The sequence below is a fragment of the Blennius ocellaris genome (genome assembly GCF_963422515.1).
Source record: "Blennius ocellaris genome assembly, chromosome: 8".
Classification (NCBI taxonomy): Eukaryota; Metazoa; Chordata; class Actinopteri; order Blenniiformes; family Blenniidae; genus Blennius; species Blennius ocellaris.
The window spans coordinates 25,081,536-25,097,114 of record NC_137657.1 but is presented as its reverse complement, the minus strand read 5'-3'; the positions used below and the strand labels follow the sequence as shown (position 1 = coordinate 25,097,114).

At 40.6% G+C, this 15,579-nt stretch overlaps 1 protein-coding gene across 1 annotated transcript; it reads right to left on the bottom strand.

Annotated features, from left to right (window-relative positions):
- Positions 1-1,184: 1,184 nt before the first annotated feature.
- slc52a3-2b (solute carrier family 52 member 3-2b) lies at positions 1,185-8,099 on the bottom strand. The gene is made up of 4 exons (XM_080501087.1): positions 7,944-8,099; positions 4,259-5,321; positions 4,054-4,177; positions 1,185-1,769 (listed from the first exon to the last, which is right to left on the bottom strand). Exons 2-4 carry the CDS (start codon positions 5,272-5,274, stop codon positions 1,557-1,559), a joined length of 1,353 nt encoding a protein of 450 aa, XP_080357213.1. The 5' UTR covers positions 5,275-5,321; positions 7,944-8,099; the 3' UTR covers positions 1,185-1,556.
- Between the last annotated feature and the right edge of the window lie 7,480 nt (positions 8,100-15,579).

Sequence of the window (15,579 nt, the reverse complement as noted above, 5' to 3'; positions counted from 1 at the left end):
AAAAAAAAATATTTTAGGTACAACCGGAATATTATTAAAAATGCCTATACCCCTTCAGGATATGATTTCTCTGCATTACACCATCTTATCTACACACTAGGAACTGTTTGGTTTTGATGATCTTGAATAGTTGTGAAAAGACAAGTGATGAATTCAAACTCGCTAACTTCAATACACAAGTTCAATTCTCTTGTAAAAAAAAAGAAAAACAAATATTTAGTCACAAATCTACTTAGTTCACCCTCTTTAAAATCTTCTGACTGCCTCTTAACGTCTCTTGCACTTTTCTATGAAGACACTTCTCCATTGTGATGCTGTTGCACTTGCGACAGCAAAGGAAAATCTCCCTGGACACTTTCTCGCTGCCCTTTTGTTCCTGGTGCTCTGGACTGGCTGGCCAATCAGATACAACGCTGATCAGCCCACAGGTGATCTCAATCTTCTGCCAATAGAGCGAAATATAAAAAAGCCTCAGGAAATTATTCAACCAAAACCTTCTAGAAAGATTTAACAACACTTTTTCTTTTTCAAGTAATGTGCCTTTTATGTTTACATCAACATGGATCCAAAGTAAAACTACCACGTGGAAATAAATGGCTCCATCACAGATTCATTCAAGCTCTTTCAAGTATAAGTTCTTTGTTTGTTGTTTTCTTAATGGAGCAGATTTCAGCTTCTTCCAAAGGTGCAAAGTTACAGTGGCAAAATTATTCATACCCTTTGTACTTTTCCACATTTTATCATATTACAACCACAAACATAAATGTATTTTATTGGGAGTTTATGTGATAGACAAACACAACATGTTGCATAATTGTGATGTGGATAGAAAATTATACTTTTTTTTTTTTTTTAAACAAATGAACAGTTTATCACAATTATGTGCAGCACATTATATTGGTCTGTCACATAAAATCTCAAAGTTTGGTGACAGGCATATAATGGTGGAACTTTTTGAAATTCTCTGGGTCTGGGGCTCTCTGCAAATGCCTACATTGACTCTTTTGCAACAAATTTGGACAAATATCCAATGTTTTTGGTTTAAAAAAAATAAAAAAATTTTTTTAATTTACCTAACGAGTTGAAAGTGGAGTGGTGGGGTGTATGTCAGATGATAAGCAATACAAGACACAAGCTAAATGTATGTAACACAACAAATGTTTTATTTGTCATTATAAGAGAACTGACCGGTTCATCAATGTTGCACACTAAAAACAAAAAAAAGTACCATTGTCTAGAATTAAGGCACATTAGTTCTAAAAACAAAAGCTTATTCTGTTCAAGTAAAATTGACATCGACTGGTTCTAAACTTACATGTTTGAGCAGCACAATACTATTTAGATTTTGTAGTTGGAGACACTGTGCATGTCAATGTACAATACCAGCGTTGAGTCGTCCACAAGTCAATAAATAAGGTCATCGTTGTAAAGCTGTTTCTTTTAAATAACTCGAATGATATATAAAAAAAACTAAAACAAGACTGGTAGTAGTGACCTTTGACCTGTCGTCTTTGTGCAAACAAAAACTCACGAGGGTTCAGAGCTGCAGGTAGTGTTTATCTGGGGCACTGGGTGTTGCAAGCGTCTCCCGACTTGAAAAGTGTATAGACGCTGACCAGTGGGAACATGGACACTGCTCCTAGCATGGAGCCCAACTGCACCACGGCCCCACACCACACGAGGGCGCTGTGGCCCTCGTCTCTCAGGATCACCCCGATAATAACCTTCACATAGGACAGGGACAAAACGAACAGGATCCAGGCGACAACCTGCAAAAGAGAAAGTCACCACATTTTAATTTTTTTTCCTCTCGAGTCTGTAATCTTAAATGCTGTAGTGTGGTCATTTTAAATAACGAAAAGTAGCACCATACTGGAAGAATTTTGTTTATTTTAACTGAATCATTTCCTCTCACAAGGATTATGCTCATTGCGCTTGAGATGAAATCTTTCCAAGAGCTCTTTTGTTAAGACTGTTTTACACAAACAATTTGAAGACTTCGACTTTGCTCTGCACAACAGTGCAGCATAAATGGTAAAAGTATAGTCTGGGTGAGCTAGCACAAATTAGCACAAGGGTACAGATACAAATAACTTTTGTTCCTCAAAAGCTACTTGGCATTTGTTTCAATTCAACTGCATATATATATATATATATATATATATATATATATATATATATATATATATATATATATATATATATATATATATATATTACACACCCACATTCAAAACACATTTCTCAGTTAAAGTCTATAAAACAGGCTTCAGTTTTTGTGACAAATGCAGTCATTTATTTTCTCAGTTTAGAAATGAAAGATGGTAGAGACATTACAGAGGATGTAATATTAATAGCAGTAAATTATTCACAGCAGTGCAAGTATCCAAAAATACAATTCAGTACTTCCCACTGTTTGCACTACTGACATTTTTCACTTCCCCATCACAGGTGTTCATTTAAATCTTTTTACAAATCTTTATCCAATAATTTTAAACTTTACTGACTTTTTTGTTTTTGTTTTGCATTTATCAATTCTTTTGTGTTAGAGAAATCTTGTTTTGTCTCACAAAGAGTGATGTTTATTTTGCAGTCTGCGTTCAAGGATCACCCGTGTCAGCACTCTTGGAACCTCTATGCTACTTTTGGTGTCCTTCAATGCAGATTGAAAACAATTCAGCCTTTAAGAAGGTGCTGTCTGACTTCATTGTTAGACAAACTCCTGGACAATCACGTAAAGGTTGTACTAAGACACTGTCTCTTCTTGCAAGAAAATTGTGATAAAATTGTCTTAAACTTTTTTCAAATCACTCTCAGTTTGATTCCTGTGTATTCTGTCTCCCTGAGGTTTTTTTTTTATGAGGAAATTCTCTTGAAATATTGATGTGAAAATTCAATACAATTCAAATTCGAGTCAGCAAATGCAGAACAATGAGGACTCAAAATATAACTTAGAATATCTTTGTAAAATATTTCTGAAATGATGTTGTATATGTGAGTTGTTTTTGTTTGTTTAGTTTAGCTTAGTTTTTGATTTCTTTGTTCAAACATACGGCCAGTGGGACAAAACAGGCCCATCATACGGTTGAATCTCTAAAGACAAACTTGTTTAGTGTAAAAATTAACAAACACTAACAATTTCCAATAAAAGTAACTGCTACTTTGAATGCATTCACTGGGTAGCGCATTGTTATATTTAGAATGACAAACAAAATGCAAAGATCAGTTTTCACTGCAAGCTATGTTGTTGGAAAATAACATTACTATCATGACTTTACTGTGGTGCACAAGTACAAACTGCACGCTAACGGCTGCAGAGAGAGTGAGCTCTTGCAAGGAAATTAATGCAAATGCGGTTCATAGATGACATTATTTTTTTTATATTTCTCCATATTTAGTACCATGACGCATTGTTAAGATAGAATAATACTGAAATTGGACTAAAAAGGATCAACTTGTTTAGGCTATTGACATTTTTTTTAAAAATAAATGTTGAATTTTGCTCGACACATTGAAGCCTCTTTGTATTAAAACACGATGAAAATTTAAAAAACGAAAGTCACCATATATGACAACAACATTCAATTTCTTTCATATATTTTAGGACATTTTAACTTGAGTACCTTTTTAAAATCATGATACAAAAATCATATGCCATTTGATGAAGAATTGACCAAAAATGTGTCTGTCCATTTTAAAAATATTTCTAAAAAGAGCAGATATTTTCCCCTAAATGTTCTGTAAAAGGTTGCAAATTCCTGACAGATTATTGAATTCGCCTAAAAAAAAATCCTGCTTTCTTTTTTCATTTTTCATGTATTGGAAATACTGTAACTTGCACTAGTTTCATGGACACAGTGCAAATGGAGTTCAGGAAAACAATGCTTCCGACCTAGTAACGGAGTGAAAGTTTGTTTTATTGTATGTGCCTAAAATGGACTCAAATAAGTTTACCATTCCTATTTCAAAAGGTGGAGTGTTTTCTTAAAGACAGAATAGCAAAGCTAATGCACTCTATAATAAGATGAATCTTTAGAGAAGCGAGAGACTTACTATAACTGCAGTTCCAGAGGGACTGTGTACCAGCAAAGGACAGGGACTCAGAGCGGCCATGGCCATGATGAAGGCTCCAAATGCAGTTCCAAACATGGTCAAAAAACCCATAAATACAAGAGACCTGAAAGCAAAATGCAGTTCATGAAACGAAACCAACCACAGAGTCTACAAGGTATTTATGCCCAGAATTTCTATTTCTCACCTCGCTGGTACACACATGGCGATGAAACAGGCCACGGGGTTTGCAACAGCTGCCATTGTGGCAGCGAGGTGGTAGGCCTTGTTTCCGTAAGGCAGACACGAGTAGGACTGCACTGAGGGCAGAACTGCATTGGTCAGTGCGTTGACCCAAGCCAGTACGACAAAGATGAACGCCACCTCCAAGGTGCTGTACGTCCCCGTCCCGAAGCTGCTCCTGGGTTCTCTCCTGATTACTTCTAGGGGATCAATCATTGGCTTCTGCTCTGGCGTCCGGGCGTGAAGAGACACACCTTGTTCTCTCTTCTCGCGGTCCAGATCACCACCAAAGTACCGGTCGTTCTTTCTCTCCCGAGCCACGGCGGGAAGGTGGTTGAGCAGGAGGAAGGAAGCCATGCACACGATCATCATCGCAGTTAGAAACAAGAAGAACACTTGAGCGGAGAACTTTGCCGGCTGGTAGACTGCCTGCAGCCTGTCACTTCCAACTTCAGAACTGTTGCCAGTCAAAGTGGCGTTCTCACAGTGGACAACTCCGACGCCTTGAATCAGTGCCACGAGGGCAGGCACCAGACCACTGAGGCCTTCGCCTGCAAAGTATGTAGTGAGATATTGCGGGCGCAGCCTCATCATGAATGGTAGGAAAGTAACAGAGGAGGTGCAGTCCACCAGAGAAAGCAACAAACAAAGAACCAGTAGTGCAACACTGTATGATGAGCTCCCTATGGTCACTTTGGAGTTCCAGAAGAAGGCCAGCAGGAATGTAGCGACGATCCCCAACCCTACGATGCAGTAGATGACCGGCCGCTCGTCCACCATGCCCGGGCGGAAGCGGTGCAACAGGGTGATGATGAGAGGACCGATGTTTGCCACCTGGATGAGGACGGTGAGGTAGGAGGGCAGGTGCCAGCCTTCTGGGAGCTCAGGCACAATCAGGGGCAGCTCCACCCACATCCCATTGATGGCCACCCACGAGCCCATGCCAAACAGGCAGGCCAGCACATGAGTCAGCAGCGACATAATGGTGGCAGGAATGAGGTGGAGCAGGAAATGCAGATCTGCACAGTCTGAAACATAACAAGACGGGTAGGTTTAGTTACGGGCTCTGGAATAATCCTTCTATAATGAGTAATGAGAGGCAAACTTCTTGTCTTGGATAAGTGGAAATCTGCAACTGTAACCATCTACTGTATTTCATCACCTGCTCAATCTGTACTATTGTGGATCCACCCAGAAGCTTACTGAACGGGTCTATAGACCATCTGAACTATTATTTAACACAAAAACAAATGCCTTGACTCAAAATTGTATCTTTAATTATGGTCCATTGGAGAAATGTATTAGCCTGAAGAAAACACAACAATCATAACATGTTCATCATTAGAAAATTCCTTAAAAGCACTAATAAACATTAAAAAAAATGCCAACAACACATAAAAGAAAATGTTGAAATCACTTGGACACACTCATTGGACACGCTCTGAAAAGTTACCTAAATTGAAAAAAGCTGCTAAACAGCTAAAATAAATAATAGATAAACCAGCCAAAATGACAAAAATAGGTGAAAATATTAAGGCCCTGTTTATGCAACAACTTTTAGTTGCATTTTGGGCAACTATTTATCATCAACAGTGCATAGAGCCACTGAAAATGAGACTTTCTAAAAACGGCTCAGAAGGTGGTACTTTTTGAAAATGCTCAAACTTTGTCTCTGTGGAAGCGGGGTGAAACACAACATTTATAAAATAGTGCCACTGTGCATGTACACTGCAGTCATAATAAAGAGGTAATCAGTACATGTGCAAGCAGATAATCAATGGTGGCCTCCAGTGTCATGACTTTATAGTTTTATATTTGAGGGTCACCATAACAGCAATCCAACTTGGTCATCTGTTCATGCAAATGTCCGTGTACCCGGCATTGTTAATGTTTACAGTGTATTGTTCTCTGCATGCACGTGTGTATGTGGTTTCATTCTCGCCCCAAAAAACAACCACGCCTACTTGTGGCCCAGCATGCTCACTACATCATTATCAGCATTTCTGTTGTTTCTGTGTAAATAATCTTTTTCAAAATGTTGCCTAACTAATCCGAAACAAAACACAAAAAAATACTATTATACTTGAAATATTAGTGTAACTACAGCGTTTTAAATTGCCTAAATGATTTACAGCAGCTAAAATGGCTAAAACTGCTATAATCACAATGGCAACAATGGTTAAAGCAGTTAAAATGGTTATAATGGTAAGGCAAGGCAAATATAATGATAGACCACCATGAGGCAGTCTGCAATTCTTTCCCCCAAAAATTGAGAAATACATTAAAACAAAGGGATTTAATATGACATAAGAAGCAGTATTCAAAAAAGTTCAAGCTTTATTCAGTTAAAGGTAATGAAATAAGTAAAATCTATTGTTTCAATCCTGTATAAGCCCAAATAGCCTCCTCAGCATCTTGATCTCCCAGTGTGAGTGTCGATCTGCAATATCCCATCCGTACATTTGGAATCTGGTTTCCTTTAAAGTCTTAGATGGAGCAACCTCAACATTAGAAACTCTGTTTGCCGATTCATAGCTCTGACTCAGATAAGTTGGTCCACTCAAACCAAGTTCAAGAGCTAAGAATTCAAACGAATAAATTCCCAACCAATGTAGCCGTTGGAGGCACCAGAACAGAGATAGAAAACTAAATAAATAAATCCAGATTACATGATGGTCCCCCCTACATTGGGTGGCGTATTTTCTGTGACGTCAAGGATGGATTCGAGGACTCAAATATCTCGATCATCCTGTTTGCTTGATACAGAGCAGACATGAGTGTATTGTTTATGATCGACCTTCCCTCCGTCCGTGTTTCCCTGCCTGCTCTCCCATTCTCCCTCTCCATGTGCTCCACAGCAATAGATGACCTTTCACACACTGACACACTGCTCCCATAAAAAGCACCATGTGACCCCGACATGAACACACACACATTAAAAGGAGGTTGTTTATCTATGTGATGTAGCTACATCTATACAGTGAATGTGACTAATGTTCTCCGTAAACGAGAGGAAGGCTACGCTAACACATTAGCGTGTACACTTTTATTGTATTACTGAAACAAGCAGATGACCTCTAATGTCTTTCAATGGAATCACGACTAAAAAAAAAAAACTTTTAGTGAGAGAAAAGTACATATGACTACCATGACTGCAGCATTTAATGTAAATGTGTCAATATCATGGAAAACAACACATATCATGTGTCAATCATATGCAAATTGAGTTGTATTCAGGAACAAAGATGAATTTCAAAAATGTCACAATTATTACAGTGAAGGCAAAACACAGGTTCATAGGTCATTTAGCAGGAACCTTTTAAATTAATGCATAATATAGTTTCCCAGCATTTTCACAAAATAAAGCCATCTTATTTCAGGTTCATATAAGAGGTTTGGCCAAAATTTAACATCCTCATTCAAGCCTCACCCTCTCTGCCGTGATCTCAGGGGAACACAGAGCCCAGGTTAGGAGGTTTAACCTTTAACCCTCGTGATCACAGCTTAGAACACAAGCTTGGTGTGTTTCCTCATGGTACATCGAAAGAGACGCAGATGGACTGCAGGATCTCGGGATCTGATGTAAACCCTGAAATACACCAGCTCAAAGCCGCTACCAAACGACGCGGTTCATCCTCTCTTCCCCTTACCTGTCCAAAAACACAAGAAGAGACGTCTCTCCTCTGACCTCCCCCCTTTCAGAGACCTTCAATCCATCGTGATCTGTTTGTAACCCAACCTCCTATTCCATCTGCTCCAAATGAGTGTGTATAGAATTCCTCCTTCGCCTGTACCCTCACACACAGGATTAGTCTGCTTCCGCCTCTGTGCTGCATTTGACAGGACACTGCGCAGGCGCACATATCTGAAACCATGTCACCTCCATTCTCCCTCCCTCTGCGTGTTAGAGGGCGGTTTCACAACCAGCCATGTGCTCTCCTTCTCTCTATCTGCCACACAGTGGGAGGGAGTGGAGTGGAGGGGCCGGTTTCACAGAGTGCCTCCCCCCTATTCTTTACTCCCTTCCTTCACCAACCAGCCTGCAGCTATGTGCTCTTCCCACCATTCAGCGCACAGTGAGCAAAAAGAGGGACTTCCGCTTTTGTTCGATAAAGTTGCACAACACCAGGAAATCAGGTAACTGAATATAAATAATGCCATTAATGCTATACATTTTAAATAATTGAAAAAGACGTAGTTTGTGTTCCCATTTGAGCTAGTGTGAATGACTGAAAATAAAAAAAATATCTATAATATAAGGACACTGTAACATTAATACATACATGATAAATAGATAATTTCAATATAATAATTAAAAAAATTATTTGTCAAAGTAATTTACAATAGTTGTACTGGAAGAATTGTACAAAGTATAAGCGCTCAACTGTACTTCTGATCTATAGTTACACCATCACAAAAGGTGTGAAGACAATCAAAAAATTGTGAAAACCAGTCCATCAAGTCGAATTTCCCAAAAGCAAACATGACATTGCAAGTTTGCACATTTCCTGCACATGTATAAAACCTCCTTTGAAATAGAACACCTGCACTTAACTTGCACGAATCATGCGTTTACATCTCGGATATAGTCCACAATTTAACACTTTATATGGCACACAATAAGTGAAAATAAATACCCTAAAGAATTTTTGACATATCAATATTTCAATAATTATTATTTAAAAAATCACTTATATTTCAGCATTTCTCATTCAGAAAAGTCCCCTTCAGCACCCCTTAAAAAATGCCTGTACATGAATGAGTACTGGTGTTTCAAATTTGCTATTTTATCCAAATAATTTTTAAAATCCCAATATCTTAGTCACTAAAAATGCCCTAAAAAGGACGATCACTTACAGGAGTTCTTCTCAGAACACTGCAATGCTTAAGCACAGCTTTCAGTATTTTTTCAGTATTTTTTAGAATAAAGATTAGATTTAGATTGACACGAGTCAGGTTAACCAACTTTAAATGAAAGGTGATTTGTTAAAAGGAGTCCAAACTTGTGCGGTTAGTGCTTTTATAAGAAACACGACTAAAAAGAACACAATTTTTCCACAGCGTGTTTATGTCAGTTTAGAAGAAACCTGTGCAACAGAATAAATGTGGCAGATGAAGGGTTAACCTGCATCTTCATAATCTTTTTCAGCACAAGAATTCAACAATCTGATGTTATCCTGAAGAAAAAAAGAAAAAGGGATCCCATCTGGTTACACAAGGCTGAATCCACAAACCAGGTTGTGCAGACTACTTCTTCAAAGTGCTGCATACAAAAACTTTAAGAATCTTTTCTCCCTCTGTTTTGCGTTTCTTTTTTTTTCTTTTTTTTACAAAAATGATTGAGACCATCATGAGTTTGACAAATTAATGAAAATCAAACAGCTTAGCAAACATGACAGAAGCTTCAACCTGATATTAGGTTTTGTAATTTCAATAAAGAAACAAAAAAAAAACCCTCTTTATGAGGAAACACTGTATTGAGTAAGAAACCTCCTCCAGTTACTTCATGCTTTATGGAGCAACTTCCCACTTTATTCTATTTGTTTTATCCTTCCCAACATCTGTACAGCTTTGTTGTTTTCAAAGTGTGTTGATAATAAGTTTCTAAACACTTCAATTCATCTATAAAATGGTGAAAAAGGTGAAAACGATTTACTGTGCTTCTGAAGTCCAAATAAGATCAAATCACCCAACCCAGCACAGACATATACAACTGAATGACTTGTCTTCCTCACTGTGAATTACACAACAGTCCACCTACCTGCCGGCAGGAAGGGAAGCTCAGCTCTGGTGACACAACAGCAGTGCAGCGGAGGATTGCTCAGATATGCACCGGTGCGGCGGTCGTCTGACGTTGCTGTGTGAAGAGTATGCAGGCGCGGTGATTTGAGGGCACTGTGTCTTACCACTCTCTGAATCTGTGTCATGTGACGGCTTGAGGGTCGAGCCACAGGTTCAGTTCAGTGAGAGTATAGAGAGAAAGAAAGAAGGGGGGGGGTGGAGGAACAGAGGGTTTGAAATGTTCGGATAAATCAATAAGGGAGAAACGGATTAAATTATGAAAGTGATGCTGAGTGAATGAGAATAGCCCAGCCAACCAGAAGATGAAGCAGGTCTGAGTGGGTGTCTGCTCAGGGTCAGTCCGGCTTTTGTTCGGCCCAAATTCCAGCTGAAATGAATGACCCCTGTTGCGCCCTTGTACCCACCTCTCCACTGACTGGTACTACGTGTTCCCTTCCCACAAATTAACAGCTAAAGTCTTGTTGCTGGTTCACAAGTGTGACAGGAGGCAGATTCCTTTTGCTACAAGAAACCCAAATAATCCTTAATGTGGAATGAAAACATCTGCTGGATCTGCATCAGTTTAATCACCGTTTATCAAAACGTTAAGACTTTTCTATTTAATAAAGCTTACAGTGCTGGTTCAGGACAGCCTTTACCATTTTTCCAATAATGACACTGAGCTTCTTTCCTTTCTCACCCACCATATTTCACTATAACACATCACTAATTTTCCCTCAGATGACCACATCAGGTTTTTACCCACATAGTGCCCTCATCTCCTGGCATACAGAGTAGTGTTTCTCTGTTTCCATTTGAGTCACACTTGCATACATTCATCCTCTTTTTTTTACAAGAACAACCTGACAACATACTTTATCCTTCATTATGTGTTCACCCAGCTCCCATAAAGACTGTGCTGTCTCAGGTTCTCTTTATTGTAATTTGACAACAGAGTTTAATTGTTTTTCTTTTCTGCAGAAGTAAACAAATGCCGCAAACTTGAGTCAGTATCACAAATCTTTTTTTTCCCCCACCAACCTTTGCACTACAGGAAATTCTACAACAGGATCTTCAGCTTCAGCCTTCAAAATAATCCGCTGATAATCATTAAATAATTTTATTGTCTATCATCCACTACCGTCTCTTTGATTCCCCTCCCATTTTTGTCAGGGAGCACACACAGAGGGTCCAAACGCACAAACAAGTTCAAACCAAAGGAGATCTTTCTTCTGACAAAACGAGATGGTTCAAAACTAATGGCAGTAAAGATGCAGCGACCGAATAACTGATTATATAGAAACCTGGTGGAAGGGCTTGATGAGACCCAGGTGGAAACACTGAAGAGGTCATTAGAGAGGGAACACAGAGGATTGCACAAACATGGAATTATAAGAGAAGCAATGACAAGAGAGGAAGTGCAAATTAAGGCCACATTTACACAAACCTTGGGGGGGGGGGGGGGGGGGGGTTAAAGAAACGACATTTCACCTTCTCCATTAAAAAAACCCAACACAGAGCCACATATACACCAAACTTGTAGGGGGCAGTCGAACGAGAAGCATAAAGCCATGATAGCCAATCAGGATCCTGGAAAATATACAACGTCACAAATTTTGATGTACATCTCTGCCTAACCCCCTTTAGAGACATGAAGTTTTCCTAAATATCTGTTGTGGCCGGAGATTTCAGAAATCATCGTTTGTGGTGAATCATAGCTGCGTTTATGTGTAAATGCAGAGAAATATCATAGTTTTGTAAATACCCTGGTACATGACATGCCCATTAACCCATTTACATGACAGCGTTTCAAGTTGAAACGTATCATTTAAATTTCAGTAAAGTTTCCATTTTACACATCATTTTGAAAACCATGTCTGTTTAGACGAAACTGACAGAAATGCTGAAAACAGTGTAGTTATTATGTTGAGCCACGAGTTAGCCTTAGGTCCAAGGTTTAGCCATACCCATGGATAGATTTGTTGAAGTTGATATTGGTTGTTTCTGTATTGACACCAAACACACAGAGAACAACACACTATCAACATTAACACTTATGAGTACATGGACATTCCGAGTGAATCTCAAATGTAAAACTATCAAGTCGAAAGAGAATATTTTCTGGGAGACACGACAATCTGAAGGCCACCAGTATTGTTATATTTCATCTGCTCACGCATGTGCAGAAGATCAATTTACTATGGTGTGCATGTGTCGCAGCAGTAGCCACGGAGACCGAGTCAAAGCATTTTCAAAAAGTGCCACCTTGGAAGCCGTTTTCAAAAAGTTGTGATTTCAGGTGGCTCCGAGCACCATTGTCGTGTAAACAGCTCATGGACTACTCAATGAAAGATGAATTTTCATTGTACTTCAAATACATTTGTTCCGACCTGCTCTGGTGTGGATATTTTCTCCCCTTATAATTGATCATGTGCCTCTTTATCAACTTCTGTCTTGTTTATGAGAACAGTCGTGGTTTTATGGGGCCTTAGACTCTGTGTCAGTTGTATTCCTATACCGTCTCTCCTGATTCAAATGAATCGCTTAGTGAACCTATTTTTCAAAACTGGTGTCTTTTTGTAATTAACCCAAACAACCTTTAAGTTGAAATGAGTGGTATATATTATAAACAATCTGAATTTTCAAACACTGCTGAGTGCATGACTTCTCTGCACTTCTCGGTTTATGAGACTAATGTCCAGTCACAGGACATCAGAGTTGTTTTGAAAAAAAAAAAAAAAAAACTCAAGATGTTGAACAATCCTGTGATCAAGAGCTTTGGAGCGTATTTGTGTAGAAGCATAATCCTTTGCTTTCTTTCTTGAAACTGCCGGGGCTTCATGCTTAAACAAACAAGCCTGTGTATGCGAGTGTGAAAGATTCATTTGTTGGAGATCTCCGGGAGGGCCGGTTGATGTGGAGAATCATGGGTAAAGTTTCTGCCACTGAGAACTTATCATTAAATGAGAATGAGGGAGGGGGAAAAAAAGTCACTTAACGCAAGGAAAAGGTGAATCTGACCTACATTCTTGTTCAGGTGTTGGACAGCTGAGAATCTGTTTGTTTTATAGTTTAGATAACAAAGAATCAAAGTATCATGTTTGAGAAATAGATGCCAGATAAAATGTTTTGAATCTTTGTTACATCTCAGCCTATATTTTATAACACCAGTTGCAAAAGCACCTCATGCAACATGAACACAATAAAAATGGTGTATGGATGAGGGTCAATGGGATCCAAGCCATTTTCTACTGCCCGCCTTGTCACCCGCTCAACTCCTGTGATCACATCACCACCATCCTCCAAAACCTCCACTGGCTCCTTCCTACTGGCTCATCCAGTTCAAGGTCCTCCTGACCTACAAGCCCCCCCCCCATACCTCAGAGACCTGCTCCACCACCATACTGCCTCCCGCAGCCTCCGCTCTTCTGACGCAACCCTTCTGTCCCTCCCACTCAGAACCAAACACCGAACGTGGCAGAGAACTTCTCCTTATCTGCCCCCACACTCTGGAACTCCCTACCCAACACCCTTCAAATCTCTCATCAAAACTCAAAGCTGTTCAGAACTGCTTTTAATACTTAGCACTAATATCTTTCTTTTAGGTGTTTCTAAAAGTTTTTCTCCATCTTATACTTGCTGATTTCATCATGAGTTCATCATAATCTTTGGGTGCAAATAAAATGTATTATTATTTTTATTTTTTTCAGGCAAATGGCTAATGGTTTGCTTATCCACATGCCCTGGGTGGGCACAACCTAAAAAAAATATAGCAGTTCAGAGTATTTGGTTGTATTGCAGAAAGTGGGTGAACTCTGGGAAAAGGCATTGCCAACACTTAGCACTGTTATGGCTTGGCGTCAAGGCCATAAGAAAAAAGAAGAACACAGGGAGAGTTAGCTCTAATTAATATACTTATTTAACAGACAATAAAAAGTACCCACTCGCTAAAAGAAATCAGCACCAAAGCAAAAACAAATCATGGTGTCAGGGGAGAAAGCCTTACATGGACTGCAGGAATGTTGGGTTTTAAACAGAAGTCGTGGCCAGCTGCTTCCAATCTCCTGATCAGCTGTGAAGCTTCCTGTTATAGTGTCGCTCCAAGGCCCCCCCGAGCTGTAAAATCACCAACTGGCAAAAACCTGAAATAAAATGCGATGATTGTGACAAATCTGACTTGTTATTGGAAGTCAGGGCTTGTCACAGATTGTCCACAGCTGCTTTGTTAAGGTTTTACACCTGAGATTTCTTGTAGATGTCAGAGCGAAGCGGGCGTGGCACCTCCGGGGGGGCTGGGTAGTGGTTCTCCCTTCCTATTCACAGTTGGACTGGTGGAGGACGAGATCCCGTAGTGGCCTGGTGGGGGCCTGGCTGGCGGCCTGGGGAGTGAGGGGCACCCCCCTCCCAACCAAATAAATGTATGTACGTATGTCTGTATATATGTAGATATGTATGTCTGTGTGTGTATGTGTATGCTTGGTGTGTGTATCTGTGTGGGTGTGTATGTATGTCTGTGTGTGTGTATGCGTATGCTTGGGTGTGAGTGTGTGGGTGGGCTGGGATTAGGTGATGGGGTGGCTGTCCTCCGGCCGGGCCTGGCTGGGCCTTCGCTCTTCCTGGTCTGGGGGGGGGGGGCTGGTCTGGGGCTCGGCGGCTGGGGCCTTCTCTGTCCCGCCGGGGTTGGGGGGGTGGTGAGGGGATGGCCCCCAGGGGTGCGGCGGGCTCCGCTGTCGGGGCTGGGGGGGGCTCCCTGCCCGCGTGGCCTGGGGGCGCTGCACTGGCCGGTCCCGGCTTGGCGGCTCGGTCGGGGCCCGGGGCTCTGCGCCCTTTATCCTTCTCCTGTGGGCCCCTCTGGCCTGGGGGGGGGGGGGGGGGTCCTCTCTGCGCGCTCCGTCTGGTGCCTTCCGGGTTGGGGCGTGGCTCTCCGGGGGGGTTTGTCGGGGCCTCCCTGGATCCGGTGGGTCGCTGGGTGCCAGAGTGGCGGCGTCCGGCCCTGGTGGCCTTGGGCCCCCGGGGTGGTGCTGCCCCCCACAACAGTTCCATTCACATCCAGAGGACAAACCACACACACACACACACACACACACACACACACACACACACACACACACACACACACACACACACACACACACACACACACACTTCCACTCCTCATTGATGAGATTGTTCTGTTAATTATCAAAACCAAGTTGTTGTTTGCTTTTGTTGTTGTTGTGTTTGTTTGTTTGTTTTATTTATTTATTTATTTATGTATTTATTTTTGTTCTATGTCCTTTTGTTTTTGCTTTTGTTAGTATTTGTGTCTTTATTCATACTTGAACGGAAAAAAAAGGGCCTCCAGCTCATTTTATTAATTTATTTTGATAATCAGGCGATTGTATGCAGAATGCTGGTGCCAGCAAATCATACAGTGGTTTATACAGATAAATAAAAACATATTTTCAGGTTCTCAATGGTAGTACAAACCGGGGGGGGGGGGGGGGAGTAGAGTTATGCATTACT